Here is a 25,786-nt window from a genome sequence, read left to right on the forward strand (position 1 = left end):
AAGCTCTTCTTGCTGTGTGCAACATGCTAAAGACCCCCCCTTACAGTTCCCTGAATATAAATAATTTGCCTTTTTTCTTTCCCTTTTACTTCTTCTTTTTTCTCTCTCTCTCTTTTTTTTTGTCTTTACTTTTCTTTTTTTGTTTCTTTCTTAATATTATAGAGCACACATATAACCATACGTACAACAACAAATTAAAAAAAAAGCAAGATGCGTCTTTCAACTGTATTATTATCAACAACTTTATTTTTAATTTCAAGCACATCGGCAGCAAAGCTTGAAAAAAGATGTTCTTTAAGAAGAGAGCCCATGACAGTTGAAAATGGTGTGGTATGTTGTCTTTATTTCCCCTTCACATTTTGGAATCCCCTTAATCATTCATCTTTTTCTTTTTTTGTAGTACGTTGCAAAAGTGAAAGTTGGTATGTTTCTTATTTGTACATTCGGATGACGTTTCCGAGTAACACTTTTTTATTTTAAGGTACACCTGCACAAACTTTCCCGGTCGTTTTTGATACCAGCAATTCCTTGACTTGGGTTCCATCCACTGAGGTAACCCGAATTTTTTTCTTTTTTCTTTTTGTTTTGACGTATCATTTACCATATTTTGCCTAGTGCCATACACCAGAATGTCGTCAGCAATCGAATCTTTTCAATGCTAATGCTTCTTCTACTGCTGTCAACCTTCACAAGAAAGTGTCCATCAAATATGATGAAGGTGTCTGTATTGATGCTAGATTGTATAGAGTATGTCGCTTGATTTAATCGCACTTCTTTTTAACTTGTGTTTATTTTTAGGATACTGTTTCTGTTGCTGGTCTTGCTGTTGGCAGCCAATTGATTGGTAGTGCTTATAGCGTCAAAGGGCTTGGTGGCGAAGATTATCGTATGTAGCATTTGCATATTTATAAAAAAAAAAAGATTATGACTAAACCATGACGTTTTTTGATAGTTGGTTCTCTTGGTCTAGGTGGTTTCAATGCTGATGGAAGCACAAACTACTTGACATCAAACTCAGCCTCATCATATTCCAGTAAGTTACATATATAACATGCACATTAAACTAAGCCCAATTTTTTCTTTTAATAGAGCGTCAAGGTAAAATAATTCTAGACCTTGTTTTTAAATCTACGCAAATGTAAACTAAAAAAAAAAAAAATTGTATAGCTGTCAGTAGTGGTGGATTTGCTCAAAATGGTTTCCAAAGTGCTTATGGTCAATCTTCTCAACAATTCGGTATGGTCGCCAGTGGCTCTAGTGGTTTCTACCAAAAGAGAAGCAACGGCAAGAAAGATGCTGAGTTCATCTTTGGCGGTGTTGATCATGATGTCTACAAGGGCGAAATTGCTTACTTTAAATTGCCCACTTGCGACTATGGTGATTCTCCTTACTGGAAGACTGAAATTAAGTGTGTCAAATTGGGCGACAAGATTGATATCAAATTGGCCAAGAAGACATTGGCTTCCTTGAGCACTGGTTCTGACCGTATCTTGGCCCCTACCAAACAAGCCGATCTTTTGCATGCTGCTATTGACGCCAAGTACGACTCAGATGACGATGTGTACCGTTTAGATTGCTGCGACGATCTTGACAAGTACCCTACTTTTGAAATTGATTTCAAGGGCTACCGTGTCTCTTTGCCTCCCAAGCTCTACATTCGACAAGACGAAGACGCAAAGACCTGTCATACTCTCATTGGTCGCAACACCAAGGACGACAAGAATTGGGTCTTGGGTGGTGCTTTCCTTCATAACTTTTATCATATTTACGATCTTAGTAATCTTCAAGTTGGTCTTGCTATTCCCAAGGGTGACTGTGATGCCAAGATCAAGAAGCTTTAAATTATATAATCTCCTGTGTACATCTTTTTTCCTTTAAACTCTTGTATTCTTTAAATAAACAAAAAAAAAAAAATAACATATAAACGAGTTCTAGACAATGTCAGTTTATTTTTAAAAAACACACACAAAAAAAACAAGGAGTCCTTTATTCGCGGTTACCACGACCTAATTATTTTATGCAATCAGCCTACACTGTCTTTTCAAGTGGCTAAAAAAGTAACTTACCGAGACCACCACGGAACTCGGGCTTGAAGTCACCAGAGGCACCTTCCTTACGACGGTAGTCACCACGGTCGCCACGGGGACCACGGTTTTCACGACCTTCACCACCGACTATACAGAATAAATATCAACTACATCACTTATAATCTACTTACAAGCACGACGAGGAGCAGCAGGACGAGCAGACTTCTTCAAGGTGGCAGGAACGATTTCTTGAGGCAAGTGAAGGTCTATCAAATAACGTGTTAGCTATGGTTCAGCCCTATTTATGTTCCGACTTACATTCACGGAGGTAATCAATACCCTCATCAGTGAGAGTATAGTAGTACCATTGCCAGGAGAATTGAGTCTTGACAAGACCCTTGGAAGTCAAGGATTGAAGAGCCTTGATAACTTCGAGGTTAGGGACATCAATTTCGGGGTGCTTGGCAAGATTGTAGTCCTTGGGGGCGACGAGGGCACCATCTATGCAATGATGAGTTCACATGTATATGCTAATGCAAACAACCTACCCTTGAAAAGAGCCGAGTAGATGGCCTTTCTGTTCTCCTTGGAAATAAGCATGTTGGGTTCTATATAGAAAAGAGAATGAGTTTAAATGTTCATCAGAGATGACTTGTCCCCATCCACCCACGATGTCAATTCTACTTCTACAATAATGCTGATAACGATGGATACGAGTTGTCGAATGAAGTTCTGTTGGCTTTATCAAATGACGTTAGGATCGTTTGAGTCTAGTGGATGAATGGATGGATGAATGGATGGATGTTTAGATGGATGACTGTTTTAATGGTTTAGTGATCTCTTCCTGTCTGTTTCGTACAATGGATGGATGGATGGATGATGGTCTTTGTGACATCTGGATGGATGGATGCATGTCTCTCTATGTATGTCTCTTTGAACTTACCGATGCGGGGAAAGAAGGAACTTTTTGGTTTGGGCAACTGAACTCCTTTGAAAAAAAAAAAAAGTAGGCCGCATTTCTCGAGTTAAAACACCGCTGTGCTTGATCAAAGGGTTACTTCACATATAAATTAAGAGAAGATGCTTTGCTTGTATTATAAAACAATAATTGTTATTAAAGCCATTAAAGAGTAGCATGTAGAAGAATAAGCTAAAGTTCAGCAGCAGTATTTATGCTGCCCTTAAGAATTATGTAATGTCTAACGGTAAAGAATGAGTATAAATCAAGATATACACATAATCAACATAGTTTGCTTGATAGTTTGCTATTTCTTCTCTTTGCTTCTTCCTTGAGAAAGCGTCTCCATACGGTACAGAATGACTGCAAGAGACAGTAACGACGGAAAAGGAAAAGATTTTTTTCGCTATCCATGTATAACCCCTATGTGTCAAAAAAAAAAGACATCCTTCTCTCCTTATTCTATGCCATTGTCCAAACAAAGAAGAAAACTTATTCAGGATTTTTTGAAAGACAAGCAAATAGAAGCAGATTTATGGTGCTGTTGTGATGTCTCATTCAACAGTATAGTGGAAATCGGAAAACATGTCAACAACCATCACCAGGCTGATCTAGACCAACGAGAACAAACACAACTCGAGCAATTAGAAAAGCATCTTCAAGAAAAGACAAAATTAGCCAAACTAAAGCAAAGAAGAGGAGAAAAGGTAGCCAATCCATGGCTTTATGTGTATACTTATTGTCCTTTAGGGTACCTCGGATCCAATCACTGCTGATTGTAGTTGTGATCTGCAAGACTATCAAGTCATTCTTTTTTACAGGTATACAAAGGTCGATGACCCCGTTCAGTTTGCACTTGACCATCAACAATATTGTGCCAAAATGACCGGAAAAGTCCGTATTGCTCAAGAAGGCATCAATACTACTTTGGCAGGAACAAATGAGGACATTGAAACCTATCTCGATTGGTTGACAAGATCAACACAGCCATTTGAAGAGCTAAAAGAACTTCAGTATGATTCACAGGCTAGACACAAGTTTTTTAAACCCTCCAAGGGCTGCATCCATGTCTTTAAAGAACTCTCTATTAAGCTTGTAGATGAAATCTGTCCTTTGGGCCAATCCTCTGTAATAGTAGACACGCTCAAGACCCAAGACCATCAACATGGTAAACTTGGGCCTATTGAATTCCATCAACAATTGTTGTCTGACAATGATTATATCCTGCTTGATACTCGAAACTATTATGAATCTCATATTGGTCATTTTAAGAATGCTATAAAACCCCCTATCCGTAAATTCTCTCAATTGCCAGAATACGTTGAACGCAACAAGCATATCTTTCAAGGTAAAAAAAAGATCCTGACATACTGTACAGGTGGTATTCGATGCGAAAAAGCAACAGCTTATATGCGACAAGCATTGCCAGAACAAGACATCTTTATGTTGGATGGAGGTATTCATAACTATTTAGAGTGGCATCAACAATCAAACCAACAACAGCATGTCTGGTTGGGCAAGAACTATGTGTTTGATGCAAGACAGTCACTAGGTTCAGGTACAATTGTCAGTCAATGTCAAGACTGTCAGGAACCTTGGGATCAATATAAAAAATGCACTTCTCCTGGTTGTCATCTTTTAGTGTTGATATGCGATAGTTGTCAGTCAAAATATCCTCAAGTTTATTGTTGTCAAGAATGTCAGCAAACACAAGCTGGTTTCTGTCAATGTGAAAAAAAACGTAGAGAACGGGTTTAGTTGGTACAAAACATAAGCATGTCTTTCTTTTATAATAATAATAAACATATACAAAAATACAATTCTAGTTAAATATAGTTTTACATGGCAGTGGCAGTTCCCCATTCTTGATGAGGTTTAGGATCACACCATAAATCATCTTCTTCACTTTCAGGATCATCCATCCATTTGGTATGAGGCTCTTCTTGTTGTTCTTGAAGAAGGCTAGGGAGGTGATCTTTGCGAGGAGGAGGAATAGGAGCACTCTCTTCTTCTTGCTTTTCAGGTTGAGCTTCAGGCATAATGCGAGGTAAATCATTGGTTTGATGAATAGAGGTGGTATAGGCAGACACTTGAGGAGCTTCAGAGCGAGCCATGGTCTTGGATCTAGCACGACGAGGAGGAGGAATGGTACTGTTGGAAACAGCAGAGTTTTCTTCCATGGACTTTTCCATGACAGGCACAGGAGGCAAAGGTTCAGAAGGTGGAGGCGTAGGGGGAGGCATAGGCCAACTAGCACTGTTGGTTTCCTTGACAAGACTGAAACGAGCAGGAATACTACCGTCGCCACTAAGACGTTGAGAGATACGACGATTTCCTTCTTCAGCAGATAATTGTTCTCCGCTCACAAGAGAAATAGGTCTTGATGGTGATTGAACAGAAGAGTATGAAAAGTGCTTGATTTCAGCTCTTTTTTCTTGTTGTTCTTCATCTTCAGAAGAGTAGCTCACATGAGAAGAGATGGTATCAGCAGGGCTATGAGGAGCACGATGGCTAGTGGTGTTGTCTGTAGTTACCATATGTTGGCTGTGAAATGAATGGCGGTGAATAATATGGTCATCATCTTCGTCGCTAGAATAGCTCATGTGAAGAACTTCAACTTCGTCATCCTCGTCATCATCATCAGAAGAAGAGTACATGTATTGACGCACTTGAGCCATTTGAAGACGAGCCTCATGAACATCCTGCTGCTGCTGTTGCGTTGTATGAAAGAAATTGTCAGAAGCAGAGATTCTCTTTTCTTGTTGACTTGAGTTATTCATGTATTCCATTAAAAGGCTGTCTTTTTCGAGAACAGTCTGTGTCAATTCCATTACTTGAGCATCCATGGTTCTCTTTTGTGTCTTGAGTTGGTTTTCCAAATCTTGGACGGCTTTGTCCTTTTTGTGGAGCATTGTTGTTAATGCGATTATTTGTTCCCTCAATGCTTCAAGAGCAGTATCATGGTCTTCGCTTGCTTTTTCTTTAACATGGAGTTGTTCAGTCAACGTCTCGATATGTTCACGAAGCTCGGCCTCTTGATGACCTGATTGTTCTTTGGTATGAAGGAGTTCAGTTAGAGTAATGATTTGTTGGCGCAATTGTTCGAGCTCTTGTTCATGATGAGCAGTAGCTTCAGCAACAGCCTTTTTAATTTGAGCAGTATGGTCTTCATGAGTGATTGTAGCAACAGCAGCAGCAGCAGCAACACCAGTAGTAGTAGTAGCAGCAGCAGCAGCGGTGGTAATTTCTTTTTGGTTAGATGCATTTAATTTTTCTTCCAATGCTTGCAATTCAATTTGTTTTTGATTCAAGATGTCACTAATCTCACCATTCATCTTTTCTTTGTAAGATTGGAATTCATTTTGAATTTCAGTAGAGACAACCATCATCAAGCGCATTTGACTATAGCTCATCTCAAGCTCAGCACGCAAAGAAACAATGGTGCCTTCCATTTGGTCTTTTTGTTTGTAAAGCAACTCCAATTCTTGACGCAAAGCAATCATGTCTTCTTGCGTTTTTGATTCAGAAGTATTATCAGACTGTTGCTTCAGTTCTTGTAGATGCAAATCATATTCAATCAAGAGTTGATCTTGTTTTAAGATCAGTTCAGCCAATTGACGCAACTCCTTTTCTTTTTCTTCTGTCACAGTAGCCACACTTTGACCAGAGACTTCTAATTGACGCTTATAGAATTCGATATCTTCATTAGCTCGGGTAAGTCGAGCATTGGATTGGGCAAGTTGTGTCTTGAGAGTTTCGGCTTGGAACCAAAGTGAGGCAGCTTCCATCTCATGTTCATCCGTGGATTTTGTGGACTTAGAAGAGCTCAAGAAACTCCCACTTACTACACATTCCTTGTCTTCTTGCTTACTCTTGACAGAAGAGACAGAGGATTGAGTGTTTACTGCTTCTTCTTCTTTAGACTTGATAGAAGACATAGAGGATCGAGCAAGTAATGGCTCGTCTTTACTCTTGATAGAGGAGATGGAAGATCGAGCATGTGTTGTAGAATTCTCTTCCTTGACCTTGATAGAAGAGAAAGACGAACGATTTGGCTTGGTTTCTTCAAAGGGTGTATCGCTCAATTCCAAGCTAGATGTAGAGGCTTTGGCCAGATTTCCCAACTGTTGTTCATGAGTGTCTAGAACACTTGAAATACTACTTGTAGAACCACGAGTACGAGAAGTATTAAATTTCTCAGTAGAAGGTGATCTTGGCTCTTTTGGTGATAATGTAAAACTTCGGCGGTTTCCTACATTGACAATACAAAAAGGGGGGAAAGGTCAATTTAGAAAAATAAAAAGTGTTGTCAAAAGGGGGATTTACCTCCTGTACTATTATTATCTTCTTGAACGAACTTATTCGACCAAACGGCAGACACAGCCCCTCTGTTCTTCAATCTAGCCAGTTCTTTGTCAACTACTTTGGTGGTATTGGAAGAGTTGTTGTTACTGTTACTGAAAACGGAAGAGCGCTTTTTTAACCATGATCCATCTTCAGTTGTCTCAGCCATGGTTGTCATATGTTGCTAATAAATATACAGAGAAAGAAATAAGATAGATAGAGAGAAATAGATAGAGTTATAATATACACACACAAAGAAAGGTACAAGAAAGAAGAAAGAGAGTGAGATACAGGTTTTGTTTAAAAATAATTTAATAAGCGGAGAAAGCGGGTTTAATTCGTCTTGAGCGGAGCTGCATCAATTGCCAAGTAAAAAGGAAACTCAACACATGTATTCAGGAACACACATTTATACACAACACATAGAAATACATATACACACAGACGCTGAATTTTGTGAGCAACCTTAAATTCGTTTTTAATAAAGCAGCCTTTAATTTCATAAAACGAGAATCCAACTAAATATATTTTAATAAATAGAATGTTCTTGTTTTACTCTTTTGTATATGCATGTGTGTATGTGCGTGTGTGAGCGTGTGCGTGTGCTTATATATTGAGTTATTATTACCTTCCTTTTAAATACAATACTTTATAGCTTCATGAATCAAATAGTAGCACAATCAAAAAACGTATGAATGTTTTTTGTCTGGATCTTGGAAAAGGTATATATGTTATCAGTGTACTACATGATTATAATTAGACAATGGTATGAATAAAACTCAATTACCAAGAGAGAAAAGAAAACAAAGAATTACGCTTTGATTTATATCACCTGAGAACATATAATTAAGCATAAAGCACGTTGCTTTCTTTATTTCTTTTTTTTTCCCTAGCATATTTGTACAAAACATCCTTAGAATGTGATTCTATTGTAATTGACCATACAATAGTAAAATGACAGTTTATTTATAGATAAAGAAGCTTTCTATATTTGTATGAACCGAGCTTCAAGTTTATTAACGAGCCGAGCTTCATTATGCAGTGTATTTACTTGATTTCGGACGTTATCAAAAAAGCAAGAAAATATAATTGAGAACACTATACTAAAATGATCATCGCTTGACCCTTAAATAACAAGAGAATTGTAGTACAAGCTTATATTCTTTGGATTCTGAATAGACCAAAAAGTAATAATGAATTGCACTTGTGCTGTTCTATATTGTTCAAGTCTTTTGAAGTCATGGTGTATGACTTACATTACTAGCTAAATACAAGGGTAGTACTGTAGTTACTAACCAAAAGAAAGTGAGAGGGGATGAGTGAGAAAGGAAATTCTATTGTGTACAAAAAACGTTGCTGGGCATGAAACCATAGTGGAGAGAAAAGAAGGTTATCTATTGACAAGAACAATTTGGGGTAAACACTCTGTTTGATCCTAAAAAGAAGATTATCTTTGATTTAGAAAAATCAATTGCTCAGGGGAGATGACTTCTCAAAGAATGACATGTAGTCGAGACTATACAGCTCTTTCTTAAGCCTTTGATCCTTATCCTTACAGTAAGCGCACTTATTACTCTGTGTTATAACTCAGCTGAGCTCTTTGTAGAACCTGAATGATGCACCAACCCGTAATCTCATTGACTTTGTGTGTCTTGAGCAGCATCAAAGCATCATCATCATGCACACAAAATGCCTGGTGTCGGGGATTGAAAACTATGTATCTCGATTCTCTTCCAGCCCCACTAGAAATGAGGTTTTCCTGGGTCAAATTTGGAAGGCCCATTGGAATACTATCTTCAATGAAATTCCGTTTAATCCAATTCTACTCCTTTCGTCCACTCGTGCTTCTCTCAGTTCTCTGATTGACGAGAAACACTTGCACAAACGTTTATAGTTGATTACTTTACGTATTTTCCCTTTGCATCTCTTAAAATTGTGACCACCTCTTGACAGACTTTAGTCATAGGCTATGTGGAGTAAAAAAATAAAATCCTTAAAAAAAATTGAGCCTTTGCTGAGAACTACATGAAGACGCGGTTTTTTTTTTTTTTTTTTTTTTTTTTTTTGGCTTTGGTATAATGACAAAAGTTGTATTTCTCTGCTTTCTGAGTCTGTGGATGTAGAAATCACAAAAAACTTGCTGCTAAAATGTTGAGCAAATAGACATAAATGCGTACAAGATCTTTGGCCTATATCTCATTATTTTCATAGTACAATCAACAAGCAACCACATTTACCAAAAAATTATAGCTTTTGGTGCGCATTTTGAATATTTAAGCTTGTTGATAGCTCTATTTTCCGTCTTGTAGTATCAAAAACAAGATTGAAGGTTGTCAACTTGAATATTTTCACGACTAGTACCCTTTGGGTCAGAGGCCAAAATGGCCATTTTTTGCAAGGTGCTTTTCTGGTCCAAATCAACTCTAAAAGTATTATGGATGTTAATAAGCACGGTCTGTGGGTATTTAGAGCATTTATATGTGTATAAACAGGCTTTATGCTTCTTTCATATTGTCCAAGGAAAAGAAGATGCTACGTCTTTTTTTTCGTTGTTGAAGCATTTGTTTGCCCGGTGTCTCTGTTATATGAATAATTAATGTGCTCTTAAACTGTTCATTCAAATAAAATAGCCCGTTGAACCACATTCGGCTATTGAACCATTAAGATTGTGAGTCCAATAAGCCTGAACTGCTTGATAATCATTCAGTTGAAAGTTATGACCTGCGGGATTAAACACGAGAGCTTTTTCAGGACACAAAATGCGAAGAAAGCTTCAATCAGGTCCTTCGCATTTTGTGTCCTGAAAAAGCTTCCGAGTCTGATTGACACTCATAGGGCAAACCCCTTATTTTAAATTTATTCAATAAAAGTGTTTAAAGAAGATAATAGAGCGAGTTGTATTTTATTTGCTTCCAATAAAGGCATTTTAGGATCAAGTGAAAAAGCTTGACATTTTTTAAAACTTACTGAAACGCTTATATCAATTGTATTCTCAAAATCAAATTTGTAGCTTTTTTTTATTATTATTTTTTTAAATGTGTTTATTGATTGAACCGCGTACACTAAGATCAATAGTCAAAGTGAAGAGGCGGGTGCAATTAAAATGAAAGTTAATAAAATAAAACGAAATATACTAAACAAAATAAAAAAAAAGCTATATGATTGAATGGCATTGATCCTCTTGAATAGTCTGACGAAAATTGAATCGGATGCTTACTAATATGGCCGTGGGTACAATGAGGGTCTTGTCAAAGATAAATCTCATATGAGCAAGCCAAATTTGTGAAAGAGTCATTATGAGGATTCGGTATGATTTGATTCCTTTCTATTGGTAGTACCAGATGTACGAGAAGTCCAGGGACAGAAGAGCCTCTTTGATATCAGATATTGAGGTGGTAGGCCAGAGAAACTCAAAGATGATTTCCTGCCATACCTTCTCTTTAGTTGGACAATGAAAGAGCATATGGCTAATAGAGTCAGTGGTAGTTAAGCACACCGGACAGAAGGGAGAGTCAAACACACGAGACATAATGAAATGTAAGAATCGACGATGAGGAATACACCCCAAGATATACTGGTATGTCACATTACGTTGAATGGCGGTAAGAGACAGAGACCAAAAGAATTTCCATTTCACTTCTGTAATATTTCTCAAGGCCAAAGGAGGAGCCATGATTTGTAGCTTTTTGATCTGAATGTTAGAGTTGAAACAAACGGTTTTTAAATTTGGGTGTGTGCTTAAATGCATTTCAAGAGATCAACGTTACTCAAAAAAAAAGGAATGTTTAGCATAAATATTTGTACGTGTGAAGTCTTCTGATACTTGTTACTCGCTACAAAAGAAAGCGTCTTATTTTTCGCTTTTTCTTTTTTTTTTTTTATTTTTATTTTTCGCTTTAAAATGAACCATTTAGATTCCACAGAAGATATGTTTTTGCATGGATACAAGACATCGCGCTCTTCTAATCATGCAAAGAAAACGCCACAGCAAGACAATGAGTTCTCAACAGCCATTTCATGGCCCATTATTCTAGCCATTATTCCTACATTGGGTGCATTTATTGCTGGTAGTGCAGAAGTCTGGAGTGATCTAATCATGATCTTACTTATTCTTTACTATGTATACAAATGGATCACAGGTAAGTAAGATAAGCGATAAAGACAAAATTTGCTTAAGAACATAGTACCTTGGTTTTATTATGAAAGCGCAAGAACACGTCGTATCATTCATCAACATCATATGGATGAAAAAAAAGGCAAGCGTAGAGAACGAGTGGAGGAAGAACTCAGAAAGCATGAATTTGTGGGATTAGCATGGGTTGCTCTTTCTCCTGCTATTGCCGGCTATACACTTCAATACAGCCGATATTTTCTTAGCAACTATGAAAAGTACATGAGTACATTTAATGTCACTGTCTTTGTATTAGCTGCCAGTCTAAAACCTTTACTTCATATCGTGGTATTGTTGCGTGAACGTACTTTGTATTTGCAGAGTGAAATGAAAATAGACGAAAGTGAGGTGGATATATTAACAAAAAAAATGGAAATGATACAAGATGAATTGGATAATTTACGAAAAGCATTTGCAACTAAAAAAGATTTGGGACAAGTAAGTGATAAATTGACTTGCTTTCAATTTACAATACAAACAGATGGCTCAAGGTATTACACCAAGTATTCATCAACTTACAAAAGCAATGAAACGGTTTGAAAAGAAAGAATCTGCGTTGCGTTCATGGTCAGAAGATAAATTTATTGAAATAGATCAAAAAGTAAATGACTTTGACCAATTCATTTGTTACAGCATTGAACAAGAACAACGCAAATCAGCTCAACATTTCTTTGTTAGTCTTATGCTTTTACCCGCCAATATCATGCTTTGGGCAGCCAATCGAATGACAGCATTATTGCCTATTCCAAGAGCCTTGCTTAATCTAACAAGTACAAGCACAAAATTACCCACTCCATCCACTGGCTTCACAAGACCTTCTAAGCATCTAACAGATTCATCCCAAAGGCCCTCATATAGAAAAGAATCTTCTGAAGTGAGTTATTCGGGTGAAGAATCGGTTCCTTTTATGGGTCACACATCTCCTAATTAAAAGAGAGTGTTTCATCATTTAATTCTTTCCAAATTGTATAAATCTATTTTTTGCTATTTCTGAAAAACGCAAAAAGGAATAATGTCACTATAAACTATTCTACACTATAAAAAAATCTAAAAATTAAGCAGAGCATGAGATACATAAGTGATATTTATGTTGTTACTTACATTAGATTCCAAGAAAGAGCAGAGAATAGAAGGGTAACATATATTAACCAGTATATGTAAGATATTGACACGGATACGAGGAGGTAGTTGATTGCCACTATCTTCTCAATTGCATAATTGCTAAAAATGAGATAATCTTCAAATCATTGCATTTATACTACTATATGCCTTATCGACAATACGACTGACCAATACTAAGCTAAGATTGATGCCAAAAGCTGTATCATCTTGGCATATTAAAGGGTTCTTGGATTAGGATACCTTTGTGGTTGAGTTTGAACGGACTGATTTTTATTTCGGGTCAGTCTATAAGCATTTTCATTCAAAAAGAAAGAGAGAAAAAAAATAGATAAGGTGGCTTTCATTACTTAGTTTAAATCATAAATGATCTGACTTATTTTTTTTCTTTTCTTTTTTTTCCTTAGTATGTTGCGTCAAACTTTCACAACCTTGTTAAGGACTCGTCCTTTATTAAACAAAAGTTTTGTTACTCGACCCGTTATAACAAGACCAGCTGTAAAACAAGCTTTTATTCGACCCTTTTCTATTACTACACCTCGCTTTGGTAGTGGTGACGGTAGGAAAATAGACTACTTGAAGTTTTTCTAACTCGAGATAGCTGATCCTGACCTTGTTCACTTGCTGGAAGGAGAATTGGGATTTGAAAAAACCAAAGACGACAACGAACCACCTGCTTTTGTCACCGAGTTCTTGGAACATAACTCTTTTCAGGTAAGAAAAAAAAATAGAGCAACAGCAAATTGTAAATCTGATTAGATGAATGATCGAATTGGCTATGATAAAGTCACCTTGACTCGTTTGTTTGGAAATGAAAAGTAACATCGGAATGAAGTGTGATTGGGATATTCATACTCTAATAGGATCAGCGTTGTATTTTCTATTTCTGATATCAACAACATTGTACAGGACATGGAAGAGAGTAACGAACAACAACAAGAAGAAGAAGAGGAAGAGGAAAAGGCTTCTTTTCCTGTCAGAGCTACAGTCATTGTCGAAAAGCAAAACAAAGGATGTCTTATGTTCAATACAGTTGCACAAGATGGTTATTTACATATAGATGCCATTCGACAGTTTAAAGAAGGCCAAATCAATATAGACGATGTGACAACAAATAACATTGGAGAGCAAAGGCAAGATCTTTATATGGGGCCTGTATTTGAAGAGCTGGAAGAAGAGATTCAAGCAACTTTTACGCGTTATCTAGAAGAAAGAGGCATTGATACTGCATTAGCTACCTTTTTGCCAGACTATATTGACTACAAAGAACAAAAGGAATATGTACATTGGTTAAAAGATGTCAATGACTTTGTCTCTGCTTAAATAAACGGCTTGTGATTTCATCTGACTCTGATGAAATATCACTCAAGTTAATCTCTTGTTCTTCTTCGCTATCTACTGTAGACAGACTATCACTGTCTGATAGCTGTCCTTCTTCTGTCTTGATTCTATCAATGATTCGAACAAGTGACTCAGGTAATTCAGGTAATATCAACATGAATCGAATCCGTGTGTCTTTCTATATAATCATCAATGTCTCTTTGTATGTATATATATCACTACCTCGCTTGTTCTCCCAATAGGAAAGCTAATAATGTCTTGGTTTTTTACTTCGCATTCTTGTTGCAAAGGCAATGCAGCTTCATTCAACAACATAATCTTGTCTGACAATTTTTTGACAAAACAGCGATGATTACTTAAATACGTGATCTCGACTTTGTCATGGTCAGTAAAGAAGGCACTGTAGCGCTTATTACCTTGTTGGCGACTGATATAAGGTGATTCTATACCATAGCTACCCCTTCCCATAGTAATAGTGCCATCTTGAATAAGTGGAAAGGTTTCTTTAGTAATCAAGTTTTGTACAGACATAGAGTATTTAAAGGTGCGCACAAATGAGGCTGACTCTTTTTATTTTAATAACTTTTTTTCTCTTCTCCTTTTTCCTCAATCCATGGTATTGATGATCAAAGTGTAGTTAGCCATGGAACTATCGACAGTTACAACAGCTTTTTATTATTTGCTTGTCATTTGGTATGGCTTCATGTTTTTTCTAAGTCTATTTGGTCAATACATTGGGTAAAAAAAGGCTTGAATATATCTTAAACATAAACTCTAATATACGCGTGTATAGACAATCGCGATATCGAAATAAGCCAAAGCCAAAATCGTCTAAACTATCAGCAACAGAAGCAGAAGGAGTGTCTATTATTAGACCCTTAAAAGGAGTTGACCTGGAATTGGAGACTAATCTGCGCTCCTCTTTTGTTCAGAATTATTCTAAATTCGAAATTATTTTCTCTGTTGCTTCAGCACAAGATGCTGCTATTGAAGTTGTTAGAAAACTGCAGCAGGAATATCATCATATAGACAGTCGACTGATCATAGGTAATTGTGTATACACAAATGACATAATGCTTATTGAATTTCTAAGGTGATCATCAAGTTGGTATTAACCCTAAAATTAATAATATGATTGAATCCTATCGGACAGCAAAATACGATATTGTTTGGGTCTTGGATTCTAATGTCCATATAGACAAAGACACGCTTGGAAGATCAGTGGACAAACTTCTAATGCCTGGTATTGGTCTAGTCCATCATTTGCCTATTGCTGTTCAGCCTGCAAGTTATGCAGCACAGATTGAACAAACCTTTTTAGATACAAACCATGCTAAAATGTATTTAGCTATTAATGCTGTCGGTATTGCTTCATGCGTCATGGGCAAGTCTAACCTATACCGTCGCTCTGACCTGGATCGTGTGGGTGGCCTAGAAAGCTTCGGTAAATATATGGCCGAAGATAATATCATTGGCGAAGCCTTGTGGTATCAAGGACTTAGACATGCCATGAGTGCCGATACTGCCTGTCAAGCCTTAGGTTCTATTTCTCTCAAGGGCTATTGTGGACGTCGGGCAAGATGGGTTCGGCTTAGAAAATACATTGTTACTGCTGCTACCTTAGTTGAACCTATGACAGAGTCTATTTTGTGTGGCCTTATGGGTGCTTATGGGTTCCATGCTTTGTTTGGTTTGTCTATGTCTTTGTTCTTGGTGTTTCATTGGACTTGGTGGTTCATAAACGACTATTTCTTATATCAAATACTTATTCACTCTTCGTTACACTCACTTGATGCACAAAAGCCATTGCCATTTTTGTATTTCTTACGTGCTTGGGTTTCGAGAGAAATGTTGGCTTTACCCCTTTACCTTTATGCCATGGCAGGTACCAAGATTTCATGGCGTGATCAAGAATATAGATGTATTTCAGATGGTACTGCTGTTGCCATTCAAACTAAATCAATAGAAGATGTTGGATTATTATCTCAATCATCCTAATAATATATGTATACAAAACTATGATTTTATTTTACAATAAGCTTTTAACATTTGGTATTTTATTGGGGAGTGAATTCAGCAGCAATGTGAACTTCACCATGGCTGCTAAGACCCAACATGGCGGGAAGTTTAACCCAGGTATCGAGAACTTCACCCTTGAAGGCGGGAGCAACATCAAGATGGGTGCTGCCAATCTTGTCAGCGTCAACGAGATCCTTATCAAGAACCTTGATGTAGAGCTTGTGCTTGGAGGAACCTTCTTCAATGTTGAAAGTGAAAGTTTGGTTCCAGACAGGGTTTTCGGTGTTTTGGACAGTTTCACTTCTTTGCTTGTAGTCTTCGTCTAACCAGAGTTCGACATAGGAGTCATTGTGGCCACCAAGATCTTCCTTCTTGAGGTTACGGGCTTCGATAATAGTAACGGTGAGAACACCACGGGGAGCAGAGTGAGAGGACAACATATTTAAGACAATTAAGAATGAAAAGAAAAGAAAAAGAGCATGATATACTCTATGTATATATACCTTTTTGTATACTTTGTGTACAATTCATTGAAATATATACAATCACCATGACGTATCGCTGTGGAAAAAAAGTGTCTATCACTTTTGAATAAGTGACATCATGATTGTTTGATTTCCCATCCTCTCTTTTACATAAAAAAAAGGGTCTCTATGAGACTATAGCAAGGCTTGGCGATGTGCGACACTTCTACCGGCTCTTCACCTGAATATAGTAAAAATCTGGATTGAACCTCCACACAACATTATGATGGTTCGGGTTACGGAATAGTGTGTTGTTTATGCTTCGCTAATTAAAATCAAAAGAATCATGCATTAATAAAATAACGCGTTACTTTCTAGACTCTTCAAGCGTTTCAGGGGTTCAAAAAAAGAGCACAGGTCCTGGGGCATCTCCTTTTTCTTTCTTCTATTTTCCCACCTTATGTTTGCTTATTGGTTGACAACATGAATTGTTTTATGATTGATATATCAATACGCGTTTTTTCTTTTTTGTTTTAGGATACATAAATTTCACGTCAGCATGAATAAAGTCGATTCATTCTTAAAAAAGGATAACAAGACTGGGCTAGAATATTCTGTCTCTCTTAAATTAGGACCTTTCGTCATTACTTTTCATAAATACGTAATTAAGCTGCCTAGATCCTAGCATGGTTCCTATTGGCCTCAGACGCCTATTCCAAGCAAATGATTCGCTAAACGTGTCAAGAGCAAGCTCATGTTGCGGATATTTAATAAATGACGCAAAGGCAGCTGTATATTAGCCAATCAATCAAAAGTGCTCCTGTAAATGATACGTTCTGGAATTGCTTTCCCCTCTGGAAAAGAAAAAAAACTGGGGTTATCAAGATCTATTTGTTCTATATAAATAGGACCAATCTATCTTTCAATCTCGCATTTTTTTATCTATGTTATAAAAATGATGTGCGATACAAACTGGTGCACTTTCTGCGATAATGCTATCAGCCCTTACTCCAATTCGCTTTACTGTTCTGAAGAATGCCTTCGTCAAGACGCCTTGATGCACCACCCTATGCTTGGTTACGATTACGCTGAACTTAAGGGCTTCCCTCACCAATGCAACGAAACCATGCCTTCACTCGTAAGAAGAAAGCTATCTATTCCTAGCCTATCTCAAGAATCGTCACAAAAAATACCCTCTCTTTCACCTTCGCTTTCATCGTCTATATCATCTTGTGCTTCCAATGACCACCATAAAACGATGGACCTTTTACTTCACCCTAAACCGCGTAAATTCTCTCCAACAGCATCTTTTATGGAACAATTGAATCAGGCATTTTAAACTATATTCCCCCTTTTCAAAAAAAAGTCACATTCACAACACTAATAACGATTTTGTACATACATCCATTTATTTATATACACATTCATGCTTTATACATTGATGCTGCATTTATACACGTATTTTTAATAAAAAAAAACAAATGTTTTCTTTAAATTGTCACACAGAATGCACGGATCTCTAGCTGAAGATCCTTTGTTACAAATGGTATTGAAGGCAACATTTATAGGATAAAGACACTAAAATAAATTACCAATTTAACTTGTCTTTATATATATTGTCTCAGCCCTCTCTGAACCGAGGCTCAAACAAGACGCACTCTACCCTCTTCCTCTGTTTACAAACTAATTTTTATAGTCTTAACCCTGAAAGGGCAGTCTTGTATTGAACTTGATTGTTAAGAGTAAAATTAAACGTGCTTGTTGGATCTAAAGGATATTAGATTGTCTTAGCAAACAGGTCTAGAAAACCAGTATTGATTCAAGTACGACTGAATATAATGCATCTACGATACAAGTACTACATTAAGGACATTTATAAACTTTTTTTTGAGAGTCAACAACGATTATCTTGATAATTTGCAAATCAAGGCATAGGTGGCTCTCCTGAACAATAAATTAGTGCCTCTCCTCAGCTCGCAGATGACGATTGCCTGTCTCGATTTTTATCTGTTTACAAACCCATTCAGGCATCATGCAAGCAAAGTGATGAAATGAGCTTTTTGTTGCTTATGGCTTTGCTCTTTAGAAAGTCTGTACAAAAACAAGCTTAACTTGAATATAAATATAATCATGTCGTACCACTAAACTGTACAGTCCCCGCTCTTTTTTTATACCATTTGCAAGGAAGTTGTAACACTGATATTGCAAATGCAGCAATTAACCACAAGCAGATTGCTTTATTAGTCTTGTTAGCCTATCAAAAAAAAAAAGTATTTAACCTGAACCAATTCTTTGTTCTTTCTTTGTTTTTTACATCTTATTGTTCAATATGGTTTCCGCAAAGACATTCATTGCCTCATCTATCGCAGTTGCTGCCAGTTTCATTACTGTTGAAGCCGCTGTTGCCCCCACCTATCCTTCACCTGGTACAATTCAAACTTCTGGACAAGCTTATGACATTACTTGGAGTATGTTTAAGAACCACCTTGTTTGAATTTTAGATTAATGTGTATTGTAGCTTTTGACGGAAAGAACGCCAGTGCTAAATATCAAATTGACTTCATGACTGGTTCCAACGATAACCAAACTGTCTTGTATAATGTCGCAAAGGTACATTCACTGACAACATTATGATCAAACTACCAACATATACTTGCTTAGGGTGTTGATCCTTCTCTCTTGAAATACTCTTTTGTTGCTCCTCAAGTAGACCCTAACTCTGCTATCTACTTTTTCATGTTTACAGGTGCGCATTTTGTGTCATTTAGACTTATATCTCATTTTTATCATTAGGTGATAATGGCGAATATGCTTGGACTACTCGTTTCGGTATCGTTGCCGCTGCTGGTCAAAACCTTACCGCTGAACCTAAGCAAAAGCAACCTAACGGTGATGCCATTCCTTGGGGTAACGGTAAATTAGCTGCTAATGCCACTACAGCTGCCTCAGTCTCGGGTGTTGTCTCCTCTTCTGCTGTTGCCGCTGCCTCTTCTTCCGTTGTTCCTGTTGCCTCTTCTTCTGCTGCTGATGCTGCCGCTACTACTACTGTAGCAACCGCTGATAGTGCTGTTGCTGCTGCCGCTGTTGCTGCTGCTTCTTCTTCTGCTCCTGCTGTTGCTCAAGTTGCCGCCAAGAGCAACACCAGTGGTGTTTCCATGCTCAAGCCTGCTCTCACTTTAGTTTCTGGTCTTGCTGCTGTTTACTTTGCTCTTTAAAGCACTTAGATTCTGTTTATTATTATAATTGAACAATTGTAATTCTATAATCCTTATTCCGCATTTTATTATTTATTTTGCATTTTTTTTCTCATTAAACATATTATTCGAGTTACACTTGCATTCTAAAAATAAGTGTATTGTGTATTGCCCAAATAAGTGTTTTCTAAAAATACGGAATAATCTACTTGGAATAAAAAATGGTTTATCGGCTGAAACATGGGGCGCAAGATGAAATATTCTGTTTTTTTTTTCGGACAAAGTCAATCCGTTTAAAAGCTATTCTATAGAGTTCTATTTACAAGTGTGAATTTTTTAAATAAATGTTTATTAATTTATTTTTTTTGTGTTATACAGCTGCTGGAGGAGGGGCAGCGACGTTTCTATTAAAGAATGGCCAATTAGGCTTTCTCCAAGTAGGCATCATTGCTGTTGGTATAAAGGAATTGCCAGGGATTGGCTGTGGTTTATAAAGTGGATTTTGCAGTGTTCCCATGACTATGGAGTGCTGTAATCGAATATGCTAAAGGACAGAGTTGAGGAGATATTATCATACATGTTTGTTACTTACTTCAGGGCGATGGCCAAAGTTCTGAATAATATAGCTTACAAGGAAAGCAACAATAAGACATGCTTGCATCACATATACATTACGATAAACTTGATATATATGCTCTAAAAAAATAAGGTGAGTATACGTACACCAAAGTGTGTATTTTATTACCATGGTTTGGATTAGCGTCCAAGGCGGTTGTGAAACAATACAGAAATCCAGTATGGAAAAAGATATCCAGACCCATAAAGAACAGATACGAGCCAGCTAGAGCAGCACCCAATTTATGCCATACACAAGAATACAATGCTAAAAGCATAAATACGACCACAAGAACTGTCAATAAAATGGCGCGACCATAACTTGATGTAACTGACAGGTTCTCTTTCCAGCCCAAGATCCATAAACCAAAAGCTAATCCACCCAATCCGCCCAGCAATGCCAAATAAAGCTGAATAGTGACAGCCATAAAGCAGGTTGTTACCAATCCTACCACAAAAGGCACAATAAAGTAAATCGTCTGTCGATTCACACCATACGTATTGCTCGGTTCAAAGTTGGCCAACATGACCCAAGTAACAAATCCCAACGTAATAAAGCCAGTTAATCCTTGAGTGCGTGTACCAGCAGGTGTTCTATCCCATAGACTTCGAAATATAAGCAATATGCCGCATGAGATCAACACCATGCCTGCAAACACACCTTGAACACTCAATCTATAGCCATCATCTACAAGGCAAAGAAATCAACATATACCTTATGCGCATTGTCCTGTTCAGAATTACCTAATGAGATTGCTTTATCAGGTAGATAAAGAACGCCGGGTTCATACGTTGGCTGATCTACTGTCGGTGCTGCATTTGATCGTGTAAATGATGACAACAATAACAACAATAAATCTATTTTCAGATCTAATTTATGCATTCTTGAGCAAAGAAGAAAGGACAAAGACAAATGAGAGAAGAAGAAGAGAAAAAATTGAGAAGAAAACAATTGCTTCTTATGATAAACAACAATAACAACAATTATCCAGATTAAACAAGTCCATAATAGGAAAACCGTGCACCCCTTCTCTTTTTTTTAACGTCTTTTCTTTTATTGTTAACCTTGTTTCCTACTGTATCTTATATACGCATATAAACAATTATATATATGTGTGTGTATGTACGTATTTTATGTGTGGGTGTGGGTGTGGGTGTGGGTGTTCTTGCGAAATAAGTGGAATATGAGAATGTATGTTGTACGTTGTATGCGGTGAGAAACAAAGAGGAGGGGGAGAAAGAGAAATCTGCATATATAATATTATGAATTATTGGTGAGGGATGTGTATAAGTTAAGCATGATGCATATGTGTATCTTCATGAGCCTTATCAGATTGCGGATCAATCAAGAGCACCTTCCAGTTTCTCATCAATTGTTGACAACGATCCTTAATGACAGTATCGTCTTCAAATGGATAAGAGCATGCTGCTTTAACGACTTTGCCAATTTTGGTATCCTAGAGCACCTTGTCAGCCTGTATAATAAACGCGCCTTTTCTTTACCTTTAAAAGACTGTATGTCATAGGCGATTCTTCGATTTCTTTAACAACTTGTAAAATCTTTGGATAATCCTCCTTTGGAATTTCACCCTATACATCATATACACGCGTTATTTAGCAATCCGTTCAACAAATAGCGCATGAATATTACCTCTTTCTTATTGTATACTAATCGTTGTAATCTGTGTCTAATATGGTATACCTTTTTATACTCTGGCGTCTTTTTGATATCTTCCTTATTATCCGTGTGTTCCTGAGCAACTGGTGAATCACGGCCCTCATCTTCCTTCTCAAGTGACATTGACTTGCGCTACAGATGCACAAATACATTAAGCACAAGCTTCTTATCATTACCTTTTTTTCTTTACTTACTCTTCTTTTTCTATCCATGCTTTCACCTACAGCTGTCTCATCTACAGCATCTTCATCACCCAATGCTATCTTACGACTTCTTTTTGTAGTGGAAGGAGTAACAGGCTTGGTCTCTGTTTGTTTTCCTTTCTTTGTTTTACCATTTGCCACTGGCGCCTTTTTCTTTGTTGTTGTTGTCGTTAAATTTTTTCTTCCTCCCTTTGACTTTTTTGATTCTTCTTCTTCCTCTTCTTGTTCATCATCCTTATCGTCTTCTCGTTCTTCCTCTTCCAGCTGAGTTAGTAAAGAAGGATTTAGCGCTTGACGAACTGCCATTTCTAGATCTTTTGTCTTGAATTTCTTTGCTTTCAAATCGTTTTCCACGCTTTCGTTATCAAAAGGTCTGATAGCATCAGGACCAAAGAAACCACTGTCAAAAAAGGTTAAAAGAAATGCCTTTTCCTTTCTTTCCTGTTTCTCTCTTTCTCTTTTTTTATGCATACTACTTACTAGTCTCTTGAACCAAAGAAGAACACGGTATATAGACCACCTTTTGTCTTTGATTTCTGTTTCAAGACCTTGAGCGGCACTGCATGGTCTGGTTCAATCTAATAATGCACAAATTAAATTAAGTTAAAAAAAAACCTTTTCTTCTTTCTCTATTTACTCTTGCTGGCCACCAAGGGTATCCTTTCAATTTAGCAAAGACGGTTGTACCTGGTACGTATTCTGTAGGGTTTCGTCCTTGTTGTTGTTGTTGTTGTTGTTGTTGTTGTTGTTGTTGTTGGCGCATACTTTCAACAAAAGATAAAGAGTATAGTTTTAGGTATGAAGGCACAAATTATAACTGCCGCAAAAGTTATGTCTGTTGAAAATAGAAAATGGAGGGAAAGAAGCAAAATAAATAAAAGAAAAGAGGTCGCGTATTTTGATGAACTATAAGAAAAAGAAGAGAAAAGAGAAAAAAACAAAAAATTCCCATATTAATTTTCTCTCATTTTTTTTGACTCCACTCCCAAGATATAAAAAGAATCTCTGCTGTGTTTTATATAAAAAGCACAACATCATATGACTCTTTATTACTCTCTGTTTCTACTCATTTAATATTGTGATTTTAACATATTTATTTATCAAAGAAATATGGTATACAACTCCCTTATGTGGTACAAAATCAATTGGATAATGTGAAGAGGAAGAGGGATCTTGACATTTGTTCCTGAATTCCATGGCTGCTTCGTTTGAGCGGCATGATATGTATTTACCGTATTTCAATTATCATATCATGGTTATTATTAAATGCAAGTCGGAAATTGAAGAGGGACACATATCAAAAAGTGCTACATTAAAAAATAAATTTCATTCTATTTGCATTCTGATACTTTTAAGCAAGTATTTCTTTATTACTTGTCCCTCTCTCTCTCTCTCTCTCTTTCTTTTTTTTTTGTTTATTTATGTATGGGGAAATAGTTGAAGTGCATAATTTGGTTACAAATATGAGAAAGATAGAAAAAAAATGATGCGAGTTTTTCGTCACCCGCAAGGCAATGACGGAATGAAGCACCCCCCATACTGAACATTTTTCCCTGATAAAGATTCATATTCAGATTTACCACCGCATGTCCTGGACTCCGGAATAAGGATAAATACCCCGAACCAAGGGGCATCAAAAAAAAATCCATCACTTTCCAAGTACTCTTAAGAATTTAAAAGAAGGGTTTTGTTATTTGGACAACAACTTTTTTTTTGATCAACCAAGTCAGATTCCTGGGCCATATCATCTACTACCTATCGTCTTTTATCAAGGATTTAAGTTGTCAATTTTCACTGTTTGTTGGTTTTTATCAAGGATTTGAGGTATGTAGTTAGATAAAAATGCTGTTCAAAAAGAAAATTTGTACAAAGAACGTTATATTCATATCATTTTTTATTCTTATATTTATAATTACTGTCTGTGAGGTTTGGACTGAGACACAGTTCCAAAAGATACTGATTGTCTTAAGGCACTCCCTGAATTTTCTAATTTTTTTTTTTTTTTTTTTGGTTTGTCTTTTAACAATCTAATTTTTTCGTTGTACTTCATATTCCGTGCACTGATCAGTATTTTTCAGAGACTCACAGCATACAAGAAATCATCCTTTTCAAAGTCAGTGAATGACTAATAGGTTTTATGAATCAAATCAATGTGCCATTCTTTTGCTGCTTTTAAATGCTAAAGTATTGCCTCGTTTAACTTGCATGAATTTATAGAGATTATTACCTTGATCTGCCATTTAGCAGCCCAGGAAACAGGAAAAGAACCATCGTGTGCTTTAGAGAGGAGTTTGGCTTCCTTGCCAGCCAGTTCTTCCATCCGAGCTTGGACATTTCCCATGTCTTCGGCAGCTCTTTTGCTCAACTTGGTCATTCTGGCATTAATGTTGTTTCCAACATCGTAGTAATTGATCCGAAAAGCTTGATTAATAAGAGCTTTTATTTTTTCGTTAGTCCAATTGCAGCTTGTATATTTCATTGCATGTTGCTTTCTTAAAAACTTGAACTGTTTTTCTAGTCAACAGAAGAGTTTTAATGTCTTTTTATTTTCCGGGAATATGAAACCCATGATCTCTCAGCAACTTGATTTGAACGACTAAAAGATTATTCCGCAACCTTTTGACTAATTCTAGAAGATCTGGATAGTATATAGTGATCGCGGCGATGACAGCCACGAGCTTCGCCCATAATCGAGCCTTGAGAAATGTGATTGCGTTGCTTGACCCACTTCTATACAGTCCACTGGTACGAGCCAAACATTCTTCTAATTGATTTGCTGTAAGATAGACAGTTACATTCAAAGGAAGGTTAAAATCAACAGGAACTTCTATTTCCAAAGATACAATTGCAATATTAAATGAAGTTTAAACGGTTCGGAAACAAAGCAAAATAGTCTTGAGATGCCTGATTAAAAGCTACAAAGCTCTAGAAAATGAACAAGCCAACAAAGACGAGCTTTTGATTAAACTCTGTTAAATAAACGGAAGTACAGGCGATTCCAGTCAAGCTTCGCCTCCATGATATATGTAGCTAGCAAAAGAGTTGGCGTACCTCTGAGCCCAATTGAAGAGTATTGATAAGAAACAAATACATATATGTATATATCTTCCATCAATCTGTGATTAAATTAGCTTTGGAATTTTTATGTGTCGCACAAATCTCGAACACGGAGCACTGTTTAATCAATTTTTTTCTTCCTCATCATTCTTTGCTCGTTTTTTTACTTTTTTTTTAAGAAAAGACTAGAAGCCACTAAAAAAATGAATATTTCGAGACATCTTTTGTCAGAATATGCCTAATGAAAAATCATTACTCTTGTTTATATTATACCTTTTTTTATACCGCCAATGAACAGAGCGTGTTTTGCAAACTATCTTTTTTTTATCGGTGGGCGGGAGGAGAATCGGTCAAGGTGACTAACAGTGTCGTCTTCATACCATGATTGAATGAAGCCGACCAAGGATGTCTCTAATTCTCAATAATAATAAAGAAAGTGCTTGACTAGAGCCTTGTCAGTGTGTTTGATAAATAAGACTGTAAATTATCTCTGGCATTAGAACAAGACGCGTTTGCCATAGATGGCTAGATAGACCCTGTTCCATTTATATATTGATAAACTGTTTTGATCATTCAAAACAACAGTGGAAAGGAAT

The 25,786-nt window shown here is 36.8% G+C and overlaps 13 protein-coding genes across 13 annotated transcripts; 7 read left to right on the forward strand and 6 right to left on the reverse strand.

Moving 5' to 3' along the window:
* Window positions 1–96: 96 nt before the first annotated feature.
* B0P05DRAFT_546742 (aspartic peptidase domain-containing protein) lies at window positions 97–1,928 on the forward strand. The gene is made up of 8 exons (XM_051578800.1): window positions 97–330; window positions 401–422; window positions 482–552; window positions 616–747; window positions 799–886; window positions 953–1,033; window positions 1,090–1,098; window positions 1,168–1,928. Exons 1-8 carry the CDS (start codon window positions 211–213, stop codon window positions 1,839–1,841), a joined length of 1,197 nt encoding a protein of 398 aa, XP_051433684.1. The 5' UTR covers window positions 97–210; the 3' UTR covers window positions 1,842–1,928.
* A 17-nt stretch (window positions 1,929–1,945) lies between these two features.
* Window positions 1,946–2,731, reverse strand: B0P05DRAFT_146563 (Plectin/S10 domain-containing protein). The gene is made up of 4 exons (XM_051573068.1): window positions 2,576–2,731; window positions 2,346–2,528; window positions 2,219–2,293; window positions 1,946–2,174 (listed from the first exon to the last, which is right to left on the reverse strand). The coding sequence occupies exons 1-4, from the start codon at window positions 2,625–2,627 to the stop codon at window positions 2,050–2,052; spliced, it is 435 nt and encodes a 144-aa protein (XP_051433685.1). The 5' UTR covers window positions 2,628–2,731; the 3' UTR covers window positions 1,946–2,049.
* A 718-nt stretch (window positions 2,732–3,449) lies between these two features.
* On the forward strand, window positions 3,450–4,743 carry B0P05DRAFT_472435 (uncharacterized protein; the record flags this gene model as incomplete). Its single annotated transcript, XM_051574679.1, has 2 exons — window positions 3,450–3,692; window positions 3,736–4,743. The coding sequence occupies 2 exons, from the start codon at window positions 3,450–3,452 to the stop codon at window positions 4,741–4,743; spliced, it is 1,251 nt and encodes a 416-aa protein (XP_051433686.1).
* Window positions 4,744–4,804: 61 nt separating this feature from the next.
* Window positions 4,805–6,216, reverse strand: B0P05DRAFT_546755 (uncharacterized protein). Its single transcript, XM_051578801.1, has one exon. It carries the CDS (start codon window positions 5,895–5,897, stop codon window positions 4,824–4,826), a length of 1,074 nt encoding a protein of 357 aa, XP_051433687.1. The 5' UTR covers window positions 5,898–6,216; the 3' UTR covers window positions 4,805–4,823.
* Window positions 6,217–11,425: 5,209 nt separating this feature from the next.
* B0P05DRAFT_579963 (uncharacterized protein) lies at window positions 11,426–12,431 on the forward strand (the record flags this gene model as incomplete). The annotated part of the gene is made up of 4 exons (XM_051581978.1): window positions 11,426–11,468; window positions 11,514–11,938; window positions 11,982–12,270; window positions 12,334–12,431. The coding sequence occupies 4 exons, from the start codon at window positions 11,426–11,428 to the stop codon at window positions 12,429–12,431; spliced, it is 855 nt and encodes a 284-aa protein (XP_051433688.1).
* A 286-nt stretch (window positions 12,432–12,717) lies between these two features.
* Window positions 12,718–14,141, forward strand: B0P05DRAFT_146836 (mitochondrial glycoprotein). The gene is made up of 5 exons (XM_051573071.1): window positions 12,718–12,955; window positions 13,027–13,178; window positions 13,221–13,333; window positions 13,379–13,437; window positions 13,483–14,141. The coding sequence occupies exons 2-5, from the start codon at window positions 13,028–13,030 to the stop codon at window positions 13,940–13,942; spliced, it is 783 nt and encodes a 260-aa protein (XP_051433689.1). The 5' UTR covers window positions 12,718–12,955; window position 13,027; the 3' UTR covers window positions 13,943–14,141.
* Window positions 13,920–14,491, reverse strand: B0P05DRAFT_588297 (uncharacterized protein; the record flags this gene model as incomplete). The annotated part of the gene is made up of 3 exons (XM_051582652.1): window positions 13,920–14,138; window positions 14,183–14,334; window positions 14,377–14,491. 3 exons carry the CDS (start codon window positions 14,489–14,491, stop codon window positions 13,920–13,922), a joined length of 486 nt encoding a protein of 161 aa, XP_051433690.1.
* A 27-nt stretch (window positions 14,492–14,518) lies between these two features.
* B0P05DRAFT_546772 (glycosyl transferase family 21-domain-containing protein) lies at window positions 14,519–15,980 on the forward strand. Its single transcript, XM_051578802.1, has 3 exons — window positions 14,519–14,698; window positions 14,754–15,007; window positions 15,054–15,980. Exons 1-3 carry the CDS (start codon window positions 14,604–14,606, stop codon window positions 15,956–15,958), a joined length of 1,254 nt encoding a protein of 417 aa, XP_051433691.1. The 5' UTR covers window positions 14,519–14,603; the 3' UTR covers window positions 15,959–15,980.
* Window positions 15,981–16,017: 37 nt separating this feature from the next.
* B0P05DRAFT_472622 (C2 domain-containing protein) lies at window positions 16,018–16,419 on the reverse strand (the record flags this gene model as incomplete). Its single annotated transcript, XM_051574694.1, has 1 exon — window positions 16,018–16,419. The coding sequence occupies one exon, from the start codon at window positions 16,417–16,419 to the stop codon at window positions 16,018–16,020; it is 402 nt and encodes a 133-aa protein (XP_051433692.1).
* Window positions 16,420–16,908: 489 nt separating this feature from the next.
* On the forward strand, window positions 16,909–17,944 carry B0P05DRAFT_146810 (uncharacterized protein). Its single transcript, XM_051573070.1, has one exon. It carries the CDS (start codon window positions 17,399–17,401, stop codon window positions 17,780–17,782), a length of 384 nt encoding a protein of 127 aa, XP_051433693.1. The 5' UTR covers window positions 16,909–17,398; the 3' UTR covers window positions 17,783–17,944.
* Window positions 17,945–18,758: 814 nt separating this feature from the next.
* B0P05DRAFT_546779 (uncharacterized protein) lies at window positions 18,759–19,876 on the forward strand. The gene is made up of 4 exons (XM_051578803.1): window positions 18,759–18,911; window positions 18,962–19,053; window positions 19,105–19,189; window positions 19,237–19,876. The coding sequence occupies exons 1-4, from the start codon at window positions 18,773–18,775 to the stop codon at window positions 19,656–19,658; spliced, it is 738 nt and encodes a 245-aa protein (XP_051433694.1). The 5' UTR covers window positions 18,759–18,772; the 3' UTR covers window positions 19,659–19,876.
* A 94-nt stretch (window positions 19,877–19,970) lies between these two features.
* B0P05DRAFT_546781 (uncharacterized protein) lies at window positions 19,971–21,168 on the reverse strand. Its single transcript, XM_051578804.1, has 3 exons — window positions 20,383–21,168; window positions 20,230–20,333; window positions 19,971–20,181 (listed from the first exon to the last, which is right to left on the reverse strand). The coding sequence occupies exons 1-3, from the start codon at window positions 20,897–20,899 to the stop codon at window positions 20,008–20,010; spliced, it is 795 nt and encodes a 264-aa protein (XP_051433695.1). The 5' UTR covers window positions 20,900–21,168; the 3' UTR covers window positions 19,971–20,007.
* Window positions 21,169–21,285: 117 nt separating this feature from the next.
* B0P05DRAFT_546788 (uncharacterized protein) lies at window positions 21,286–23,107 on the reverse strand. Its single transcript, XM_051578805.1, has 6 exons — window positions 22,771–23,107; window positions 22,614–22,711; window positions 22,125–22,533; window positions 21,904–22,062; window positions 21,756–21,842; window positions 21,286–21,709 (listed from the first exon to the last, which is right to left on the reverse strand). Exons 1-6 carry the CDS (start codon window positions 22,894–22,896, stop codon window positions 21,545–21,547), a joined length of 1,044 nt encoding a protein of 347 aa, XP_051433696.1. The 5' UTR covers window positions 22,897–23,107; the 3' UTR covers window positions 21,286–21,544.
* Window positions 23,108–25,786: the final 2,679 nt, after the last annotated feature.

The sequence above is a fragment of the Gilbertella persicaria genome (assembly GCF_025201335.1).
Source record: "Gilbertella persicaria strain CBS 190.32 chromosome Unknown B0P05scaffold_26, whole genome shotgun sequence".
NCBI classification, from domain to species: Eukaryota; Fungi; Mucoromycota; class Mucoromycetes; order Mucorales; family Choanephoraceae; genus Gilbertella; species Gilbertella persicaria.

What these genes read in the sequence shown, in the direction of transcription:
- B0P05DRAFT_546742 (XM_051578800.1), top strand. Translation starts at nt 211, where the DNA reads ATGCGTCTTTCAACTGTATTATTATCAACAACTTTATTTTTAATTTCA. An exon ending in CGTTGCAAAAGTGAAAGTTG is followed by an intron (nt 423 to 481) that starts GTATGTTTCTTA and finishes TTTTATTTTAAG; the next exon opens with GTACACCTGCACAAACTTTC. An exon ending in GCTTGGTGGCGAAGATTATC is followed by an intron (nt 887 to 952) that starts GTATGTAGCATT and finishes GTTTTTTGATAG; the next exon opens with TTGGTTCTCTTGGTCTAGGT.
- B0P05DRAFT_146563 (XM_051573068.1), bottom strand. Translation starts at nt 2,627, where the DNA reads ATGCTTATTTCCAAGGAGAACAGAAAGGCCATCTACTCGGCTCTTTTC. An exon ending in CTACTCGGCTCTTTTCAAGG is followed by an intron (nt 2,529 to 2,575) that starts GTAGGTTGTTTG and finishes ATCATTGCATAG; the next exon opens with ATGGTGCCCTCGTCGCCCCC. An exon ending in TGCTGCTCCTCGTCGTGCTT is followed by an intron (nt 2,175 to 2,218) that starts GTAAGTAGATTA and finishes TATTCTGTATAG; the next exon opens with TCGGTGGTGAAGGTCGTGAA.
- B0P05DRAFT_546755 (XM_051578801.1), bottom strand. Translation starts at nt 5,897, where the DNA reads ATGCTCCACAAAAAGGACAAAGCCGTCCAAGATTTGGAAAACCAACTC.
- B0P05DRAFT_146836 (XM_051573071.1), top strand. Translation starts at nt 13,028, where the DNA reads ATGTTGCGTCAAACTTTCACAACCTTGTTAAGGACTCGTCCTTTATTA. An exon ending in TCGCTTTGGTAGTGGTGACG is followed by an intron (nt 13,179 to 13,220) that starts GTAGGAAAATAG and finishes AACTCGAGATAG; the next exon opens with CTGATCCTGACCTTGTTCAC. An exon ending in CGTTTGTTTGGAAATGAAAA is followed by an intron (nt 13,438 to 13,482) that starts GTAACATCGGAA and finishes ATACTCTAATAG; the next exon opens with GATCAGCGTTGTATTTTCTA.
- B0P05DRAFT_546772 (XM_051578802.1), top strand. Translation starts at nt 14,604, where the DNA reads ATGGAACTATCGACAGTTACAACAGCTTTTTATTATTTGCTTGTCATT. An exon ending in CTATTTGGTCAATACATTGG is followed by an intron (nt 14,699 to 14,753) that starts GTAAAAAAAGGC and finishes ACGCGTGTATAG; the next exon opens with ACAATCGCGATATCGAAATA. An exon ending in AGACAGTCGACTGATCATAG is followed by an intron (nt 15,008 to 15,053) that starts GTAATTGTGTAT and finishes TGAATTTCTAAG; the next exon opens with GTGATCATCAAGTTGGTATT.
- B0P05DRAFT_146810 (XM_051573070.1), top strand. Translation starts at nt 17,399, where the DNA reads ATGATGTGCGATACAAACTGGTGCACTTTCTGCGATAATGCTATCAGC.
- B0P05DRAFT_546779 (XM_051578803.1), top strand. Translation starts at nt 18,773, where the DNA reads ATGGTTTCCGCAAAGACATTCATTGCCTCATCTATCGCAGTTGCTGCC. An exon ending in TCTTGTATAATGTCGCAAAG is followed by an intron (nt 19,054 to 19,104) that starts GTACATTCACTG and finishes ATACTTGCTTAG; the next exon opens with GGTGTTGATCCTTCTCTCTT. An exon ending in CTACTTTTTCATGTTTACAG is followed by an intron (nt 19,190 to 19,236) that starts GTGCGCATTTTG and finishes TTTTATCATTAG; the next exon opens with GTGATAATGGCGAATATGCT.
- B0P05DRAFT_546781 (XM_051578804.1), bottom strand. Translation starts at nt 20,899, where the DNA reads ATGGTGTTGATCTCATGCGGCATATTGCTTATATTTCGAAGTCTATGG. An exon ending in GGACGCTAATCCAAACCATG is followed by an intron (nt 20,334 to 20,382) that starts GTAATAAAATAC and finishes TTATTTTTTTAG; the next exon opens with AGCATATATATCAAGTTTAT. An exon ending in ACTTTGGCCATCGCCCTGAA is followed by an intron (nt 20,182 to 20,229) that starts GTAAGTAACAAA and finishes TCTGTCCTTTAG; the next exon opens with CATATTCGATTACAGCACTC.
- B0P05DRAFT_546788 (XM_051578805.1), bottom strand. Translation starts at nt 22,896, where the DNA reads ATGCGCCAACAACAACAACAACAACAACAACAACAACAACAACAACAA. An exon ending in GCATGGATAGAAAAAGAAGA is followed by an intron (nt 22,063 to 22,124) that starts GTAAGTAAAGAA and finishes GTGCATCTGTAG; the next exon opens with CGCAAGTCAATGTCACTTGA. An exon ending in TGACATACAGTCTTTTAAAG is followed by an intron (nt 21,710 to 21,755) that starts GTAAAGAAAAGG and finishes AAGGTGCTCTAG; the next exon opens with GATACCAAAATTGGCAAAGT.